Source organism: Barbus barbus (genome assembly GCF_936440315.1).
Source record: "Barbus barbus genome assembly, chromosome: 3".
Taxonomy (NCBI): Eukaryota; Metazoa; Chordata; class Actinopteri; order Cypriniformes; family Cyprinidae; genus Barbus; species Barbus barbus.
In genome coordinates this window covers 26664991-26686695 of record NC_136731.1, presented here as the reverse complement: position 1 = coordinate 26686695, position 21705 = coordinate 26664991, and the positions used below count along the sequence as shown (strand labels likewise).

The following is a 21705-nucleotide window of genomic DNA, read 5'->3' as shown; positions in this document are numbered from 1 at the left end:
TTCACCATTCCTGGCTGGTGGAATAATCTTCCCACCCCTATCCGGAACACCGGATCCCTGTCAATCTTCAAGCAACAACTGAAAACTCATCTCTTTTTGCAGTACTTGACTTCATCCTAAACTCAAAAAAAAAAACTTAATCTTTCCCTCTATCCTTTACTCCCTCCCTTACTAGCTTGTACTTATTTGAACAATGACTGAGACTTGGTGTTACGAGCACTTCCTCTGTCTGATTGCCTCTTCAAGATGAATCGCTTTTTGTATTCCCCAATTGTAAGTCGCTTTGGATAAAAGCGTCTGCCAAATGACTAAATGTAATAGCTGCAGCATGTGGTTTTGCATTGTCCTGCTGGAAAGATGACGTCATCTGGAGGGGAGCATATGTTGCTCTAAAACCTTTATATACCTTTCAGCATTCATAGTGCCTTCCAAAACATGCAAGCTGCCCATACCGTATGCACTTATGCACCTCCATACCATCAGAGATGCTGGCTTTTGAACTGAATGCTGATAACACGCTGGAAGGTCTTTCACAGAATGGAGAGCCTCTGCCCATCTTTACTTCTGAGAGACTCTTCCTCTCTAAGACATCCCTTTTATAGCTAATGATATTACAGACCTGATGTCAGTTAACTTAATTAGTTGCTAGATGCCCGATGTTGCTCCCGTGCTAACTTTTTTGAGACCTGTAGCAGGCATCAAATTTGAATTGAGCTCATTTAGTGGATAAAAGTGTAAGATTTCTCTGTTTAAACATTTGTTATGTTCTCTATGTTCTATTGTGAATAAAATATTGGCTCATGTGATTTGAAAGTCTTTTAGTTTTTATTTTATTGAAATTTTTAAAAAGTCCCAACATTTCCGGAATTCGGGTTGTAGTTAGGCATGGTGTTTTAGCTACTGTTGCATCATTGAATATTTTCAGTTGACCTCAGCACAGAATTTGATGTAACCAGCTGTAATTCTACATTAAGGCCTTTTCCTCATTTTATCTTTAAAAATGTTCTTGTCTTTCTGTGACATCTGAGAATTTGCATGTGTAACTTGGAGTAAACCACACATGTTGCATTTGAAATCTTTAGGGTCAAGAACTTTGTTGCAAGACATGTTTCATTTTTGAGAAATCAGGCAGCATTTTTTCCTTCCCACTTCCTGCTGACTCAACTGACAACAGGCTAAATTTTTGATTTTGACCTAGAAAGTCTTCATTATTTTTCATTGCATCCTTTTCTGAAATGGCAAGACAAACCATCGCCTGATTTTAATCAAAACATAAAAGAAACCAAATAAAAAATTACAAATACAGCAAAGATTATTGTTAAAGGTTTTGGTAAAATCAGAATCAGAAAGAGCTTTATTGCCAAGTGTGTTTACACACACAAGCAATTTGTCTTGGTGTTAGGAGCTTCCAGTACAGAAGTACAAACATAGTGCAGACAACATATAATTAAAGTAATAAAAACACTAATAATGAAGAGAATAGACAATAAATTATAAATAACAACAGTAATAAAAATTTAAATATACAGAAAATAAAAAAATGTCCATAGACAGAACTGTGAATGTGCATATGTCCTATGTACGGACGAAGATTTGATGAGTTATTTACAGATGTACAGTACTGGGGTATGTTATGTGTTGTTCAGGTAGGATATGGCCTGGGGGAAAAAACTGTTCTTGTGTCTGGCTGTTTTGGTGCTCGGTGATCTGTAGCGCCAGCCAGAGGGCAACAGTTCAAAGAGAGAGTGAGGGATCCAGAGTGACTTTCTTAGCTCTTTTCCTCACTCTGGAGATATAAAGATCTTGGAGGTTATGTAGAGAGGCACCGATAATCCTCTCGGCAGTCCTGACTGTCCGTTGTAGTCTTCTGATGTCTGTTTTGGTAGCTGAGCCAAACCAAGCAGTTATAGATGAACACAGGACAGACTCGATGATGGCAGAGTAGAACTGTTTCAGCTGCTCCTGCGGCAGGTTGAACTTCCTAAGCTGGTGGAGGAAATACAGCCTCTGCTGGGCCTTTTTCACAATAGACTCAATGTGAATGTCCCACTTCAGATCCTGGGAGATGGTGGTGCCCAGGAACCCGAATGACTCAGTGATGGTGAGTGGGGGGAGTGCAGTGGGGTTCCTCCTAAAGTCTACTATCATCTCCACTGTTTTGAGCGTGTTGAGCTCCAAGTTGTTATGACTGCACCAGACAGCCAGCTGCTCAAAATAATCCAGAAGGCCAGGCAGGCCAAGTATTCAAAGTTCTTACTGACAGTAAAATTCTGAAAATATAGGTCACTTTATACCCTGACAACTATACATTCCCTAGCTGTACATTTACCCTTATGCAGTAAGTAAGAGATTTTTTAAAGTCCATAAAGGGGTAAAATTATCAAGAGAATAATGTTTAAATGTGCATCAAATGGTTGGAAAAGAATTAAATACAGAAAAGGTGCTGGTCTTGCTAGCGCTGCAATTACACAATGTATCTGTAGAAAAAAAGAAGTAATGGGTTACTATATTATAGATTAAAATTAATAACTAATTATTTAAATTCTTCAGATTTGTAGTGTGTGTGTGTGTGTGTGTGTGTTTTCTCACTGTCAGTTTGATTTTGTGGTTAGAGAACAATTGTTGACGCACAAGTGAAGACAGACACCTTGTGTTGACAAGTGAAACTGCGCGTAGTTTCAACCTCATTTCAACCCGTCCTTGTGAAACTCCAGCATCCGGGCATTCCGTCATCCGGGGTTTGCCTCTGCTTTGTTCTTTCTCTGTTTATAAACAGAAAGAGCGCAGAACGGTCGATGCGCCGTGACGTCACCCCTACGACCAAGTCACTCTTTTTTGACCTTCCAAAGTGTTTTTGATACCGACCGAGAAACACAACTCATCAAAGTTCACCTGTATTTAGTTACAATCCGAGCAAGCAAGCGCGCATTCCACATCAAATACACTTATTTTTTATTGCCACATGTAACGCACGTGCCCTCCGGTTCCAGGAACTGCAACAATATTAACCGTTCATTTGCCGGAGAGCTTAGAGTAAACCCAACGAAAATGGTCGGGGATGAAATAAACATCTCAGTTGAACTCTATCTAAGCGATATCGCACTATTCCCCGCTAACGGTTTCAGAACTGATGAAAAGTAAACAAGAATTGAAATCACGCCCGCTCCGGTCCGTTAATCCATGACGTGTTTTCCATGCGCCATCTCCATGTTTTGACTACCACCACCAACAGCAACACGGTGAACCCTGCCAGCACATAGCCGTTGCGCTTGCAATCCCCTCTGTGTTTTTCAACAAAATGGCTGATTTAGGGGACGATACCGGAGCGAGAGCCCTACTGGCGCTCAGATCTGCGCCTTGTAGCCCGGTGGCTGTTTCTGTCCCGCCGATGTACACGCTTTCCTCCTCGACTTCGCCCGGAATCACATCATCCATGTCCCTCTCCTCTCCGTCGCAGGCCCTCGCTCGCCTGGAAGGCAGGGACTTCGAGTTCGCCATGCGCCAGAGGACGGTCACCGTGGGGCGGAATTCGTCGCACGGCTCCGTGGATGTCAACATGGGTCACTCGAGCTTCATATCCAGGAGACATCTGCAGATCACCTTCGAGGAGCCGCATTTCTACCTGCGCTGTCTCGGCAAGAACGGTGTGTTTGTCGATGGCGTTTTCCAGAGGAGAGGCGCACCTCCACTTCTCCTCCCGAGGGAGTAAGTTACTAAAATGAGATCTGTTTCCTTACATTAGCTTCTGTGGCCAGATGGCAAGCATCTATTCACTTGGAGAGCGAATGCACTACACATACAAGAGATTAAATTAACCTGCTTAATGCAGCGCCTGCATAATCCGACTAAACTACATGCTGGAGAATACGAGAACTGTCAGGGTAGTTTACTTGCAGTTTATGATGTAACGTACTAATTATTTTATGCATTTATTTAGAGAAAAAAATGCAACTGCTACGAACTTGTTTTAGCTCAGGATAATCTGACAGTATGTCTTAAAAATAAAGGTTCTAAATTCATAAATGGAAGTGAAGAACCTTAAATATCCATAGAACCTTTCAAAGGCAGAAAAAGGTTCTTCAGATTTGTAAAATGTTCTTTTAGGAATTTTAGGTTCTTTTGCGAATCAAAAATGGTTCTTCTATGGCATCACTGCACAAACACCCTTTTGGAGCCTTTATTTTTAAGTGTAATTGAATCAGTTAAAGGGGTAGTTCACCCAAAATTACAATTCTGGCATCATTTCCTCACTCTTATGTGCCAGACTTGTATGACTTTATTCCTTTGGTGTATTTTTACAACTTTTTTTTTTGTTTTCTCAGGAAATGTTGACCAAGGCTGTCATATCTGTCTAAATCCTGTTGTGTTCCATTGAAGAAATGCAAGTTTGAAATAACATGCGTGTGTGTAAACAATAACACATTTTTCATTTTTGGCTCAAGTATACCTTTAGGCCCCGGATCTGGATCAGTCAATGGATCTGGATTTTCTATATCTTATAAATTTACTGACCCCTGAGTGTTTGTTTTGGTGAAGTTGGCACTCAAGGCGGCTTAAAATACAAACATGAAAAGTTAGACGTTTCACGTTACGACCACAGGAACTGTGTGCACGCCAGAGACTGGATCCACCACATGATATTGAGGGCAGATGTGAGATTCAAGCCGCATTTATGACACATATCAGTAGTAACCGCTTTATGATCTTCTGCAGACAAAGAACAGAGGGGAAAACCTAGTAATACTACAATGAAGCACTTCGAGCAACTATGTTTGAGTAGTAATATGGCTTTTTTTTTTTTTTTACACACAGTCCTCATGCAGTCTTATTTTTGTTTAGATTGTTTTGAACTGTATAAAATCATTACAGTTGTCACTATAAAGTGTAATTTTGTTAAATTCAATTCATTTCTGTGATTTCAAGTTTTTGGAATTTAAAACTTGTTTTTAACAATTCATTTTCAAATTATTTGAGTTTTCAAAGTATCTTATTTTCCTTTCAAATTATTTGAAGTTGTATTTAAAACACATTTGGAATTGATTTCAAATTTGAATTTATTGAAACAAATAGTAAAAAAAAGTAGTGAAGTTTTAAAATTTTGCATTTAAAATCAAAATTTGTATTTAAAGACAATGTTCTTTTTTCAACATTACTCTTCCCATGTTTTAGTTGATGTTCTGCTTACACTAAGTTATAAGTTTAGCAGTATAAATGGTTATGATTATCTTAGTTACAATCACCTTTAGAAAACCAATCCGTGAGTATTTGATGATCCTACTAAATTGGATGTTTTTGATAGAGTATAGCACAAGTAAAGCAGTTTCATTATCAGTAATCTGTAGAGTTAATAATCAGTATGAAAGCAGTTCTCATGCCATTGACAGCTTTAGCCTCAAATGTAAACACTAATGATTGAGAAGTGGATAAACTAGTTAACTAGATCAGACTGAAGGTCTCTGCGTAGTTATGCTGAACAGTATTGTTGTGACTAGAGTTCAGCTCTTTGTCACTCTTAGATTTTATTAAAATCACTATTTGGCTTCCTCGTTCTTATCAGAATTGCTGGTACTGTGACTAGGTGTGTGCCATATGTCTTATCAATGCAGGGTAGATCTGTGGAGCTTGTTGTCATGGAGGTCAGAGCGACTATTCCTGCAGACTGCTGTGAAAACATGGACAGACTGAACCCATAATGGGTGCATGCCAAGCCAGCCATTCACAACAACTGCAGTGTGTATGCTGTAGCATTAAATGTGTCTTCCTGGTGCAGCACTTGTGTAAATACGTCCCGGGGAGGTGGTGCACCAATTCATCATTCTCTCTGGCTGCACTGCCGACAGTTCAAAAACTGAGAAAAGGGGTCAACGGGAGGGTTAATTTTTACTCGAAAGTTCACATTTTGTTGGTCTCGAACAGAACCATAGCCTAGCAGTTACGTAATTTAGAGTTTTCACACAGATTATTTGTCTTGTGTTCACTGTCCATGTATCATCTTTAATGACAAAATAAAGGTTTGGTTATCAATCTAAAATGCCATACAAACCTTTCGACAGGCTCAAGGACATGGATTCAGTATAGCAGTATAGAGATCATCTCTGAGCGGTGTGGCTGTTGTTAGTGTTAAATGAAGTCTGTGAGGGAAATGCAAGGAAAAATCTCTGCAGTTTTCCACCAATCTCAAATCATTGTCATTGTTCTATGGTCAGAAATCAAGTATAGACTACCGTTCAAGAAATTAATACTTTCATTCAGTATGGATGCAGTGACAGATGTGACCAAAACATTTATAATGATACAAAAGATTTCTCTTTCAAATAAATGGTGGTTTTTTTTTTTTACTTTCTGTTCATCAGAATCTTTTTTTTTTTTTTTTTTTTTTATCTCAAAAATACTAAGCAGCACAACTGTTTTCAACATTTGAAAATAAGAAATGTTTCTAAGCAGCAAATCAGCATATTAGAATGATTTCTGAAGGATCATGTGACACTGAAGACGGGAGTAATGATGCTGAAAATTCAGCTATACCATCACTGGAATTACATTTTGAAATATAAAGAAATATTGCTGTACGGTATTGTTAATAAATGTATGTGAGCATAAGAGACTTCTTTCAAAAACATAAAAAAAAAATTTCCCAACTTTTAAACAGTATGTCAAAAGTTAGTGTGTTTATTGGTTTGCAAGGTTTAAGAGACGAAAAAGCGCTTTCCACATATTAGCACTGATCTCATAAAATCTACTTTTATGCCTTAACGTGTCTGTGTTCTTCTTTGCAGGTGCACATTTCGTTTTCCCAGTACGGTGATAAAGATTGAGTTTACGGCGCTGTACCACAAGGAGACACCAAAGGAGGAGGCTCCTGTATCCCCTGTGAGACCCCTTTACCCTCAATTCTCTCCACTGAAAATCAGCATTCCTGAAAATGACTTCAGAAGTATGATGAGTCCCCTGCCTTCACCGACAGGAACTATTAGGTACGACTTCATCCGAACGACCACGCACAGAAAAACTGTTTCATTAGAGAACCAGTTCTTTTCCAGATCTTTTTGAAAGTAGAGTTTGTTCTCATATTGTTGCTGAAACACAAACAAATTAAAAATAAACAAAAGCAAAAACTTGCAACACAGCAATGTATTTTCTGTGCAAAACATCCGAATAATATGCAGTATTGAAAGGTTTGTCAATAATTGGACCTATTCCTATTATTATTTCTATTTAAGCAAAAGTTAAATTTGAATACGTTTCTAAAGTACAATTCTGCATTTATGCTGAAGCATCAGAATTTGCATGCAATTGGAGATGCTTGATTTTGATGGGTGTTTGAAGCTGTCAGGCTTCGTTGTATATGTAGTCAGATGCAATAGTGGTGGGAAAAGCCTGCCCCTGGCGGCCTCCACGCTCTTCTGCACCACGTGTGGCCCTCAAAGCGAGCATGCTGTGTGCACATACCATATATGGCATGTGCTGAGCTTGGAGCGCTCTGATTGGTCGGTCAGAAAGTGTTGTGGTTTGGTGTTTTGAGCCACAGATAGTTTCCTTTTTCCGAGGCCTCCAAACACCCCCCTCATCCCACTTCTTGGTCTGCTCTTACACCCAACACAAACAGACAGATGCTTTCTGTCCTTCCTGATTCCTCTTCCCTTACTGTGGGGAATATTTCCTTCTATTCAGCTCTACAAGCATTGGAACTGGTTATCCACGACTGCGCTGCAGTTTCTACTGTAGTTTTTTTTTCTCTCGTAGGATTCAGTCTGTGTGAAGTGATAGATTAGGGACATTTGCCAGATTGTCAGCCTGCTGCACAAACAGCAGATGTACGTAAAGCTTTGAATTCCACACACATGGAGCTACTTGAACAACTGCCATGTACAGTAAAACCAGCAATATCAGCTTCTCCTTTGAACATATTTGACTTCACTGTTTTCCTGCTGCCTTAATTTTTTTATTTGAATGTCAGAATAATTTTGATAAGGTGATAACACTTTACAATGAGCTTAGTTTATTATGCACAAGTTTCATAAACTAACATTTGAACCACATTTTTAACACAGCTTTTATTAGTCTATATCAATGTTATAAACATATTGCTGTTCATTGTTAATTGGAGTTTGTTCATAATACATTAAGTATTGTTCATTTTTATAAACTTATTTATATTATTCACTATCTTCCAAAGGTTTGGGGTCCATAAAAAAAAAAAAGTTTAGTAAAGTGTCTGTGTCTTATGCTCATTAAGGCTGCATTTATTTTAGCAAAAATACAGTACAGACGGTAACATTGTGAAATGTTATTACAACTTAAAAGAACTGTATTTATTAATGTATTTTAAAATGTAATTCTTCTGATGGCAAAACTGAATTTTCAGCATCATTACTCTGGTCTTCAGTGTCTCTGATCCTTCAGAAATCATTCTAATATGCTGATTTGCTGCTCAAGAAACATTTCTTCTTATCAATGTTTTCAGGCATCTTACATGAATATAAAGTTCATAAGAACAGCATATATTTTAAACATTTAAATATTTTGTAACCATGTAAATATCCTTACTGTCACTTCTGATCAAGTAAATGCAAACTTGTTGAATAAAAGTGTTATTAGTAAAAATTAAATAAAAGTTAATAGTAAAAAAAAATCTTACCAGCCTACCAATTTATACTATACAAATTAGCATTAATAAATGTTGAAAAAGTATTTTTTTCATTCATTCTTAGTTCGTGTTTACATAATGTATTGGATAATGTCAAATAAAACTAAATGCTGGGTTGTTATTTTTTGATTCAGAAAAGATTTCTGTTAGTTAAGTGGGGTTAATGATCAGTTGGTTAAATAGTTGTCTTCTGTAAATCATTACTGCATATGACCCTTTGGAATCGCATGGCTGTGCTTCAACAACCTTCACTGTTTATACTACAGTATGTTTTGAACTTGAGCAGCACTAAAAGTGGTGGCTTGATATTGCTTTTAATATAAATGCATTGCATAATGCATATTTGTTTATACCCAAAACATGTTTCAAATGAGTTAATCACATCAAACCTAGTAAACTGGGTCAGTTCTGAAAGGCTCTTGGACAGTAAATATAATTCAAAATGCATGAAATATTTCTTGATTTAATACTAATAATGAATTATTGGTAGAGACACATTATTTTATTGTATTTTTTTTATATAATTTTATAATTTGGGATCCATATTATGATATAAATTATATAAATTCCAATAGAAATTCATTAGGGTTTTATTTTTAACTAGGGCATACATTTTGCTTTTGAATCATTTTATTTATTTATTTTTACATTTAATTGACACTCTTTTAGTATAGAAGTTTCAGTTTTAGTGCAGAAGTTTCAGGCTGTATTTTCTGCTTATCCTTAAGTTGTTGTTTTTTTTATACGGTCCAGCTGTTGTGAAAATGCTGCCTCAGGACTGGACTTCAACCCAAAGCACCCCGCCCGCTGTGCCTGCATGCACACAATTGCCTTCTCCCGGCCAGCCGCTCAGAGAGGGCTGATTGTCTCTGGCCGCGCAACACAATGGAGCCTGCACAGCCTTATCTGAGCGCTCTGTTGTGCCCTGCTGTCAGAAAGCCAGCAGTAAAAAATAACACAGCGAGTGAAGGAATGGTGGGGTGTGTCTGTGTTATGGGAGACTTACCGAGCTGTTGACAATAAGCGACAGCCTTAAAATAGCATTGCTCAGGATGTCTTTCTGTTACTATCAGTCTAAATAATGGAGTTATTATCAGTACATTTCGGAAACCCTGCAGCAAATGGCTCAGTAATTATTTAGTTTGTTTATCTGAATGGCTGGGTTTATAGGGCACAGGGCCACCTACCGGCACATTGTTTTTCATGTCAGGTGCATAACAAGGGTTATAAAATGGGTTATGATGTTGTGGGTTCATTTCAATGTGTGTGTGTACTCTGCTGTCAGTTACCACAGGCAGTCAATTCAACATGTCCCTTAGTTTGTAAAAACAAACAGGAAACATGTTTAAACTGACACGCTTAAAATGGGGGCTAGAAGACAAGCAATTCGGAGGGTTAAAAAGTTGAAACTTGGATTTTTGCACATGTGGTGGTTCTGGTGTTGTGGTAATATTTTATGCAAACAGTGCTTTATGGATGATCATATCTAGATATTCGCAGTATATTGGGACCATTAAGATTTTTCTGGTTGATATTGACTATTTATTGGTCGATAATGGATGTTTAGTTGTCTCTTTTTCCTACTCAAAAGAAAATTGTAAAGATTTAGAAAATTTGATGTGGTGAAAGTGACTAGGTTTACTTTCTCAGCTGGTTCTGACATGTTTACATAAGTACTTTTTTATTATTATTTATTTTGGTTGTACGCTATCATTCAAAAGTTTTTGTTTATCTTTTGAAATAAATTAATAGCTTTGTGTAGCAAGAATGCATTAAATTGATCAAAAGTGAACTTTTTTTCAGGATCCTTTGAATAGAATCACGGTTTTCGCAAAAATATTAAGAAGCACAATTGTTTTCAAAATTAATAATAATGAGATGTTTCTTGAGCAGCAAATCAGCATTTGAGAATGATTACTGAAGGATCGTGTCACACTGGAGTAGTGATGTTGAAATTTCAACTTTGCATCACATGAATAAATTACACTTTAAAATATATTAAAATAAAGTTATTTAAATTGCTATAATATTACAGTTTTTGCTGGGGGTTTTTTTATCAAATAAATGCAACTTTGGTGAACACTAAAGATTTTAAGACTTAACATTTAATTGTAATATAATAATAAACAGGCATATTCCTTAATCCTCTGATGCAGTCTTCTTGGACGTTATAGATGTTTTCACACCTTTTTGTCCATATTTTCTCCACCCAGTGTTCCCAATTCCTGCCCAGCGAGCCCTCGGGGTGCAGGTTCCTCGGGATACCGCTACGGGCGCAACATCACCTCAGATCTCCAACTGGCAGCAGAGTACGCAGCCAATGCTGTGTCAGAACAGCGCACTGAAGCCACAGGAGGCGATAGTCCTAAGGTAAGAGCCTCCAACATCCTAATGCATGTCAGTGTCAATATCAGTGTGTTTGTTCCCAAGATTCACTGTCCGCGATTCCTTCAGGATGAGTCCAAACCTCCATACTCATATGCTCAGCTGATAGTCCAGGCCATCTCGTCTGCACCGGACAGACAGCTAACACTAAGTGGCATCTACGCTCACATCACCAAGCATTATCCCTACTACAGGACAGCCGACAAAGGCTGGCAGGTCAGTTTATTTGCTAAAAATTGTTAGTTGGTCTGTCATGTTTGTGTGCTAATTTGTTTTCTTAATCTCATTTCACTCCAGAACTCCATTAGACACAACCTATCTCTGAACCGCTACTTTATTAAAGTGCCGCGCTCACAGGAAGAGCCAGGCAAAGGTTCGTTCTGGCGTGTGGACCCCTCATCAGAGTCCAAGTTGGTGGAGCAGGCCTTCAGAAAGCGCCGGCAGAGAGGAGTGTCCTGTTTCCGCACACCGTTCGGCCCGCTGTCCTCAAGGTGAGATGTCTCATACCCCCGCTAACCCTGCACGCAACCACTGTCCCCTTATAACACTCACACTTTCTGATGTAGTAGAAGCCTGCTTAGCCTATTCTGTTTCCCTTTTTATTCCCCTTCTGTCTGTTTCTTCACTTGGCAGAACGAAGTAAGTCTGTCGCCTCTTTGTTTTTAATCCGTTTCATTTGTTTGTTAAGGAGTCATTTGGTAAAGCAGCATCAGTCACACCCATCCTTATGCTCTCTGCTTTTAACACTCTGTATATTCTTGCATTAAACTTGGATCCAAAATTAACTGTCTGTAATCCATAATTTAAACATTGAAAATTGCAGTGTTTTAGTATTTTATAGGGATGCACTGAATGTTCAGTAACCGAAATTATACCGAATAAGAAAACGAAAACGAATAAATTACAGAGCAATCACATGACAATAATAATGATGATAATAATTACGACAGCTCTATTAATACATTTATTATGACACTCACACATAGTGTTCAAATTGGGATCTGTAATAATTTCTAATGTTTTTAAAAAATATATATATATATTTTCTGCTCAGCAAGGCTGCATTTATTTGTACAGTAAAAATACCTAACTGATTCAAGAAGGGGGTCTCAAAAATGGCCAAAAAATATTATTTTACTAACTTATTAATTTTAAGTTAAATTGTGCTTTGGTATAGTGTCTGCTAGAATGGTAAAAAAAAATGTTCAGTGTTTTAGTAAGCATTTTTAAATAGTTTTTTTTTCTTTGAAAAGCTAGACAAAACAGTAAAAAGCACATTTTGGCCATTTAATTTATGCAATGGTGAAAATAATTGGCTAAATATATGGGGGAAAAATGCAGCCCAAAAAAAAAAATGTATTCAGCCTTCGGCCCAGTGTTTCATTTTGTTTGGCTTTGGCCAAGAAATTTCATTGCATCCCTAGTATTTTAGTAAGAGCCACCACTTTACCAAGAGACTGGCTGATGGGATCCTCCAAGACATTCACAGATTAATAATTAACTTCTCTTAGGATCAACTAACTTTGTATCAATGTCAAGAAAATTATATCAGTGTCAAGAAAACAGTGTCATTGTCAAGTGATTGATACTTTTGTTCAACAAAAGCCCTATTCGGACAGGAATTATTTCTCATGGGGACATAAGTGATTTTCACCATTTACTGGGGTAGTCAGTGATTTATTTGCTGTCCGAATCCAGGATGTCGGTGTTTATCAAATAATATATACCATTATATATTATTTGATAAACACCGACATCCTGGATTCGGACATGTCGGTGTTTATCAAATAATACAGGTCCTTTTCAAAAAATTAGCATATTGTGATAAAGTTCATTATTTTCTGTAATGTACTGATAAACATTAGACTTTCATATATTTTAGATTCATTACAACACAACTGAAGTAGTTCAAGCCTTTTATTGTTTTAATATTGATGATTTTGGCATACAGCTCATGAAAACCCAAAATTCACAAATAAATATTTAATAAAAATATAATTAAAAAGGAAGTAAACCCTAACCAACAGGACACTCAGTATTCTGGGAAGTTTGTGTTCATTGGGAATCATATTTTTTGGAATAAAGCCAAGGTAACATTGATTTTACATACAGCACACAGAATATGACTGGGAAAAAACATAAAGCACAGCATAATTTTAAATCTCGAGTTTAACGTTTGTCGATCGCGCGTCTACAGTGAAGCTGATCTCTCCTCATGTCCGCTTTCAATTTACACGGATTGACCAACACGCAGAGCACACGCGATCACGCAGGATACAAATGCACACTTTATAAGTTCTTACAGCTGGATCCGACTAAGTTTGCAAGCTTTGTGAAATTAAATGTTCATTAGACATTCAAAGATTTGTGTAAATGATGTAAATGCGTATTTACTAAATGCTGACGGCAAGAGAAAGCATCTTTGTAAATCTAGTAAATCTAAAGGGCAGTCTTTGGTTACTAGTTCTAAAGTGACATTTTCTAGTAACGGAGGATTTGAATCCAGTAGGAAAGAAGTAGTTCTGCACAAAAGAGGGTTTATAAAGACTCCGGTGTTTATGTATTTACACACTCTTGCTATTGAACTGTTGTATAAATGCAATATCACACGAGTAGCAGTGCGATATGGCTGTATATCGGCACGCTGTGATTACCTACGGCCGAATTACAGCTGTGCCGATATATCACATATCACACTGCTACAAGTGTTTTATGCATATATTATGTGATGTAATTATGCTAAGTTTAACATTTCAAATTGTACAGATTAACATTAGTCAATAAGACGCCTCCATCCAAAATGGAGTTGACTAGTGAGGTGCCTCCTATTTTAGAGGCTGCACCCTACAAGACACCACACAAAGTTGTCAAAAATGGTTGTCTCCAAACAGGATTCCCAAACTGTTATTTGCTAGGCTCAAACAAAAAGAGCAGTGTTTTGAAAGCTTCACCCTTAAAAACTTCACACTCGTTTCTGAAAGCGGTCTCTGCACATTTAATAAACAATTTTTATGTTGGAAAATGTTCCCGTTCAAATTGTTCAACTTAGGCAGGTGAGACAAGAAGTTACCCTGCTTGGCAAGTAACATCTGAACATGTATGTGTAGCATTCACAGTGTGTATGAGAGTTTCTGTATGACTGACACATCATTGTGTTGGTTTCAGGAGTGCTCCAGCATCTCCCACCCACTCTGGCCTCCTCTCTCCACACTCGAGCGGCCTCCAGACCCCCGAGTGTCTGTCACGAGAAGGATCACCAGTGTCTCATGAGCATGACTTTGGTTCTAAGCTTGCTTCTGTGCCCGAGTACCGATACACCCAGAGTGCACCAGGTGAGCGTGTTTCCTTTCATAGCGCTGCAGTACTGACTGACTGCACGGCAGTGTCCGTGACTAACAGTGTTTGGATTTAAAGTCTCCAAATAGAAACAATACTAACATACCTACATTTTTCCAGTAGTGTGATAGTTGCTCAGCTATTGTCAAAATAGTGGAGTTTTTCCTGTTTAAAATTAGTATTTTTTTGTAGTTTTTTTTTTTTAGCTAGACAGAATTTCATGTCAAATTTGTTTAGCACTTTTCACAATACATATCATTTAAAAAGAAGCTGTACACAAAATCATGATGTTAATGTTTGTACGTTGTGTTTATATGATTGTCTTAATGGTTTCATGCCACATTTAGCAAATTAGAACAAATTTTACATTGTGTGATTATATAAATAAAGCAATTCTGATTTGTATAGTAGTATTAGTATATTTCGCCCTACACGAGTATACTAAATGTATATGCATAAAGTTGGGCATATTCATATATCCAACTTAGTATAAAGAGCTGGGTCATAATATAGTTACATTTTGCAATGAAACAAAAAAAAACAGGCAGTTAGGATTTGTGACACATTTGTGTTCAAGTCCCCCTGGGACGTTCATACTTATGAGTTAACAAGTCGTAATAACAACGTCAGGTGCGTTCAAGTCACTTTGGTCAGAACAATATGGCGATTTAACTTTTCTACATAAAATTCTATGAATTTTTAAACTAACGTTACATCTGCAAAATGATGAATAAAAAATGTGCATTGTGTTTTTGCTTTTTTCTGTTTTTGTTCAATTTATGAAGGTGATGTAAACTGAATCGTTATATGTTTGATGGTAATTATACTATAAAATAAAACTATACAAGTTACATATACAAAATATTATTTTCATTGCAAAAAATTAATCATAAATATTAATTTCAACAAATTTGCCGTCAATACAGACGCTGCATATCTATAGTCTTTAGCTGCGTCCATTGCATCCGACACGTTTTCTTACTGACACGCCCCCAACTCGGGGCTTAAAGAAAATTTCGAGTTTCCCACTCGTGAAAAGCACTATACAAATAAAATTGAATTGAATTTTAAATAGCTAGAGTTACAGATTTGTTGAGATTTGTTGTACACTATGTATTGCTTTACATCAGTATACTGTTTGTATGCAGGTAATAAAATCCAATATTAATGTATCACTGGGCAATAATTTAGTTGACGTTTAAGTAGATGAGATATATAGTATATACCGCTTAACGTGAATGTACTGTTAGTATCCGTTTAAGATTGGATATACTTATAGTAGTTGTATAATCTTCTATTAATGAACTGTTTTGAGTTAGTTTTTATTATCATACACGGGCGACTTGTTTGTTTGCTTGTTTGTTGAATTTGAATAATATATTTGTTATCACTGTAATTTTATGCCTTTATGCCTCTTTTGTTTTTTTAAACAGTTTTTTGTTTCTTTCTTTCTTTGTGTGTATGTGTGTGTGTTATAACTTAGAAGTAGTAATTAGCTTCACTATATCTATGCAATCTTGGCGAGCTACCAATTCAAATTCACTTCTCAAGCCCTAAATATATTTTCTCAGACTCTCTATGATTCCTCTTGTCTCTCAGGCTCTCCAGTGAGCGCTCAGCCTGTAATCATGGCCGTGCCACCTCAGTCCTCAGCCGCGATACCCAAGCCTGTGGCTTACATGCCGGCCTCCATCATTAGCTCCTCCCAGGCCTCTGGTCAGGCCATCCATGTGGTGCAGCAGGCGCCAGCTGTCACCATGGTTCGTGTAGTGACCACCTCGACCAGCTCCCCCAATGGCTATATCCTGGCTAACACCACCTCATCAGGTTCTGGAGAGGGACCCGGAGATCAAAGAGGTACAACAACCCATTTCCTGTTGTTTTATTGGAATTTTTGTTTTGCAAAATCTACATGGATACCCAGTCTTTAAAATTTGCACTCACTGTGAACAGTCTTTCCATCTATGGTCTGTGTAGGTGCAGTGGAGGAGATGCCTGTGTTTGGCAGTAGAGTTATTCAGGCTGTAGGGAGTCACATAAGCTCGGCCAATAGGGGGCAGCAGAGCTACACTGTTGTCCAGCAGAGTGCCATACACCAGCTTCCTGTGCAGACCATTGCTCAGAATGGCAAACATGCTCTTCCTATCACGAGTGTACCAGCCAGTACTTACGGTATGTGTGCATTGTTCTGAAGCCGGTAAATTTGAAATTTACAGTGCATGGTAATTTTTTAATTTTAGTTCAAGTGTACTGGATTAATTAAAACTAAATAAACTAAAACTAAACCACTTGCAACTAAATTACTATAAATGTAAACTTTAAAAAAAAATCAATGAAAACAATAAATATTTTTTAAATAAGCAAGTTCAAAATATGAAAAAAACTATAACAGTTTATCAGTGATATTAAAATAAGTCATGTGATGTGACCAACATGCAGGGGGGAAAAACATTATAGGATCCCTTCAGACTTACTGATATTTATGAAACTCATCTGACTTTAACATATTCATGTGGACTTTATGGTTTTTAATGTAAAAGCAATAATAAATATTAAAGAGCAATTTTTAAATATAAAATTTTGATTTAATGTAAAAACAGTTGAGTAATTATTACTTTTAACTTCTGGGTTGTAAAGAAAAATTATTATTATTTTTTTTATTTGAATGCAAAACCAACATGAATACAAAGAGTACAGTGTAGTTGTAAACTAGACATTACATTTTTCTATTACTGGTCATTGACCTGTAACAAATTTCTTTGGGTTGTCATCTCTTTTCCCTCAGCTTTTACCAATCCTCTGCAGATCTTGGCTGCGCAGGCTTCAACATCCCCTCCTGTGCTGGTCAACAGGCCATCCAGCATGGAAACCGACCAGTCCAGCATCGACGAGCCCGAATCCAAACGGTCCAAAATGGAGGAGGACAGTGTTGCTCCAGTCCCTCAGCCTGTAATTGTTGCAATGAATCAAGAGGCCAGCAAATGAACGAGTGAGTGAGCGAGTGAGCCGATGACCGATCTTTAAAGCACATCTCGCAATATCGTTAAACATTGAGGGAAACGTGTTTGGTTTTCTTTAAAACAAGAACTTAAAAGTTTTGTAAACGCCTGACACGGGTGACTGATGGAATGTCTTTGTAAGAAGAGGTTGTTGTTTCATGGGGGTAAATTCATTCTGGCAGCATTAAAATTCAATGCTCACACAGTTTTAATTTTCTAGGGGTTTTTAATCTCGTAAGAATGTTTGAAAGAAGTATGAAGAGAGGTACATGTGCTTAAAGACACCAGCTAGGCATGTGCGCCCAGGTAGTTCCTCACAAGGTACAGCTTGAGAGAGTTCTTTTCGGGATGGGGTGGGACCAATACCTATGCAGCTATTACAGTCTGAGACCAAGAGTGTCTCTGAATTGAAGCAGTATATAAAAAGGGTCACAGGAAGCTGTGCGTCTCTGCAGTTACCTGTGCGGCCTTTGTGAGGATTTATTTATCTCTCTGTTTAAAAGAAAAAAGGCTATCTTTAATGAAACAAGATTGTTACAACTCAAAGCAGAAATTAATAGATATAATAGAGGCCTTTTCTAGCTGGAGTCCTTTAACCTACATTATTATAGTGTACAATATATTTTTCTGTGGAGGATTCTTACCTTGCTTGCTTAACTACAAAGAAATGTCTAGAAATATGCTAATTTCTTAATCTGTCTATGTTTAGCGCAAAAATTAAAAAGAACTCGATGAATGTAAGTACCGTTTGTTTATTTGTTATTACTCATTGTACCCACTTTTGACCTAAACAATATATTAAACCATTAGAATGTGTTTGTAGATACATTTGTTTTTCACTGTATTTAAAGTAGTTCAGCCGTATCTGTCCATCACCCTTAAAAAGGACTTGGACAAAATTCTGCTCCCTAAATACCTTAAGCAACATAATCCCAATTGCATCAGTGGATGAATGCAAGCACACGATACGTTGCTGATGTATCTCATGTCAACCAAATGCTTTTCCAGACCTAGGAATGTAACTGTTCATATTGATTGTTGCAGGGGCTGTTTCTTCACTGACTTTCTGTGATCACTTAATACTCACAGAAGCCACTAAATGAATGTTCAGTATTTTTCTGAGAGTTCAAGAAACTTATTTTTTAGTAATAAACACAAAGTCAGCCTTTAATGAGACTTTCTACTTTTACTAAGAGAAGAGTAAATACTGTATATATTGTTAGAATTATTCAAATGTGTTTTCAAGACAATCACTAACAGGATTCAGTTACCGCTTTGTATGTTGCAAATTATACACACCACAGATGTGGAGTAAAGTAGCTTCACGTGAGCTACCGATAGCTTCTTTGTATGCTAGTGTAGTCGTACAGTGACAGCCGTACAGTGTTGATTTTGTAGTAGACATGGAAACTTTAACAGACCAAATACATATCCTCAACATTAGTGCCTTAGTGTTCCACTTCTTTCAGGACTAAATAAAAATAGTGATGTACTACTTAAAAGACAACAACATCAGACTTACCTACTAAGAAGTTAATTTGCGGGTTTGAATAGACATCTTGTTAGAAAAACTGAACAACAGCATTCTGCCTGTGTAACAATGTCTAGAGATGATGAATCGAGTTGTGACTGGAAATGACTGAGCAATATGATAAAAAAGACAGGAAATTAAATCTTGCTGGTTCTTTATTCTTTGAAACGTTTTATAGCTCAGTGGATTAATGCATTAATCTAGAGGAATCTGTCAGTAAACAGAAAAGCCTTTTGGTGGATTTAAAGGAATAGTTCACCCAAAAATGAAAATTTACTGACACTCGGGTTATCCAAGATGTAGATAGAGTTTGTTTCTTCATCTAAACAGATTTGGAGAAATTTACCATTACATGACTTGCTCACCAGTGGATCATCTGCAGTGAATGGGTGCCATCAGAATAAGAGTCCAAACAGCTGATTAAAACATCACAAGTAATCCACACGACTCCACTCCAACAATGTCTTGTGAAGCGAAATGCTGTGTGTTTGTAAGAAACAAACTTCAGGCTGTTTCATCTGGCTATCCATTTTATATAGTCCTCTATATATATTATATTGCTTACTCCAGCGAAAGTTCAGCAAGTGATATAATGTTAAATTCCTCCAAATCTGTTCCAATGAAGAAACAATTCAAGAAGAAATCTCGGATTGCCTGAGGGTGAGAGCATTTTCAGCAAATTTTCATTTTTGATTCAACTGTACCTTTAAAAGCTTTGAAGGAACAATTGGATTGAAACGATGCAGATATCAATGCAAAAACATTGATCCTAATTGGTCTGATTGATTTGGGTCTTTGTTTCATGTATTCACATTGGCTTCAATAAACACAATAAATGAGAGAACCACTGTTCCATTTGAAGTATGTTTGTTTTTTTGTTTTTTAAATCGATTTGCCTGACAAATGAAAGATGTACGTTTTTTTCTCTTCTATTAGATCATTATGGAATAACCAGTAGAATGGTGAAACAAACATTATCATTGTTAACACACTTATCGTACAGAATTAGGTGTCAATGCCTAAATGTTTTTTCAGCATTTTTTTTTCTTTTTCACAATCTGTCACAGTCTCTGTACGCATATATAACCATGGAATATTTTATCACAGATTCAAAGATTTTTTTTATATATATAATTTCTTTTTGTGCTTCTTGTGTTGTGCATATTAGCATATGCAAGTGTTTATACACTAAGCATTTCTAATGTCAACTGAGTGTAGGTGTTTCTTTCTCTTTTGACTGTAGTTGAAAGATATAATCTGTTTGCATTATACACAAAACACCCCCCAAATCAGTCTGCTTTGTGAGATTGTGCCGTGTGCCTGTAAATGTCTGCAGGTTTGTCTGTTTTTAATGTGTATTCAACTACACAAAGTATATGAGGGCTTTTCTTCTGTCCATGCAATGGTGTATCTGGAACAAATAAAAATACTTCATTGGCTAATCTTTGTAATGAATCTGTGATAATGGCATCTTCTGTTTTGATTCCACATGGATGAAGGTTTAAGCATTGCTTTGTATGTCTGCCCCTCCACCATCATTTTCTTTCTTTTATCATTCATGTAATTTATTTTCAAACATTTAAGTCTTACTGTCTTTATTGTATGCAGGGTACCTGGCTTGATTCTGTTTCTCAATTTCTCACAATTTACTTCTAAGTTGTATTGCATTAACACTCTTTATAACCCTGTGCACCAAAACTGTGCAAGTCTGTCCTGTCGTTGTCTGAGCAGAACTCTTGAATAAGCTGAAATGTTAACAGCAAACTATTAAAAGGTTTGAACTATAAAGTTTCAACTGCAGCCTGCTTGAAGATGTAATGAAGATCTCTGACACTGGTTTATTTAAGAACTGTAGGAATTAATTTATAGTCTGCTACAAACCGAAAACAGCTTTGAATTTTACTGCATCCTTGAAGTCTGTATAAAATTAAGTAAATTAATGGCACATAAAACATAATTTATTAAAATTTAACTCTGATATATGTTTTACTGTTAAGAAAGTATTATGCATTAAAACTGCAATGCTTTTCTCGAGGATTATTTTTATTGTAGTTAGTCCTTCAGTAATTTTGTTAGATGTTAGAAGTTTTATGTTTAGTGTATTTCCATATTTTGTTGTAGAGAAAGTCAAATATAAAACTAGATTTAAAAAAAAAACGTCATATATTATTACACTCTACAATTATTGGGGAGTTAAAGTACATTTACATTGATTCTACTACAAAAAACTTTACAATACACTTTTTTTTTTGCTTTAAAGTTTACTTTGAAGTGATTTACTGGTTGATTATTGCTCGTCATGTAATATGTGGATATTATTTTCTATGTAAGGTGAATTTGGATTTTACAAGCTAATTTTTTAATGAACACTGATCTTTTTCAAGAGGACCAAACCCCTTTTAGACTTATAGTTAAGCTATAGATCTGTCCATGAATGAATTAATATTCTACCTATGGACGAAATTATGTCCATATTCTGTGACTCAGTTCGGAATAACTAGCATTCTACTCGTAATATTGTACTATATAGAATGTTCATATCACTGTTTGTTGCTTGAAGGCGTTTAAAAAAAAAGATCCCCAAGATTCCGTTTGTTACACTATTTTGTCGCCGACTGGCAAAACCGGAACCATAAATAAATCATAAATCTACCGAAAGAAACGAATACTCTACCCATATGATTTTGTACATATAAAATATTCTGCTTAGTTATAAATATGATATTCAATCATAGTATGAATATTGTATGCAAATGTTACCCTGCTGTTTTGTTACACTATTTTGTGCCAGACTGACGCGGAAAAGC

General features: G+C 36.6%; 1 protein-coding gene across 2 annotated transcripts; it reads left to right on the top strand.

Moving 5' to 3' along the window:
• Positions 1-2794: 2794 nt before the first annotated feature.
• On the top strand, positions 2795-20689 carry LOC306853158 (forkhead box protein K1-like). 2 transcript variants are annotated; one of them, XM_079390361.1, is made up of 9 exons: positions 2795-3705; positions 6777-6974; positions 10861-11017; positions 11102-11248; positions 11330-11523; positions 14198-14364; positions 15968-16225; positions 16346-16540; positions 17154-20689. In XM_079390361.1, the coding sequence occupies exons 1-9, from the start codon at positions 3299-3301 to the stop codon at positions 17351-17353; spliced, it is 1923 nt and encodes a 640-aa protein (XP_079246487.1). In that variant the 5' UTR covers positions 2795-3298; the 3' UTR covers positions 17354-20689. The 2 variants fall into 2 exon arrangements, with proteins under 2 accessions (XP_079246487.1, XP_079246486.1); XM_079390360.1 differs by having other exon boundaries at positions 3174-3705; positions 16322-16540.
• Positions 20690-21705: the final 1016 nt, after the last annotated feature.

Bases quoted from the DNA above. Each gene is read 5' to 3' on its own strand.
- LOC306853158 (XM_079390360.1), top strand. From the start codon at position 3,299: ATGGCTGATTTAGGGGACGATACCGGAGCGAGAGCCCTACTGGCGCTC. The intron at 11,018-11,101 runs GTAAGAGCCTCC...CGATTCCTTCAG, and splicing joins CAGGAGGCGATAGTCCTAAG to GATGAGTCCAAACCTCCATA. The intron at 14,365-15,967 runs GTGAGCGTGTTT...CTTGTCTCTCAG, and splicing joins ATACACCCAGAGTGCACCAG to GCTCTCCAGTGAGCGCTCAG.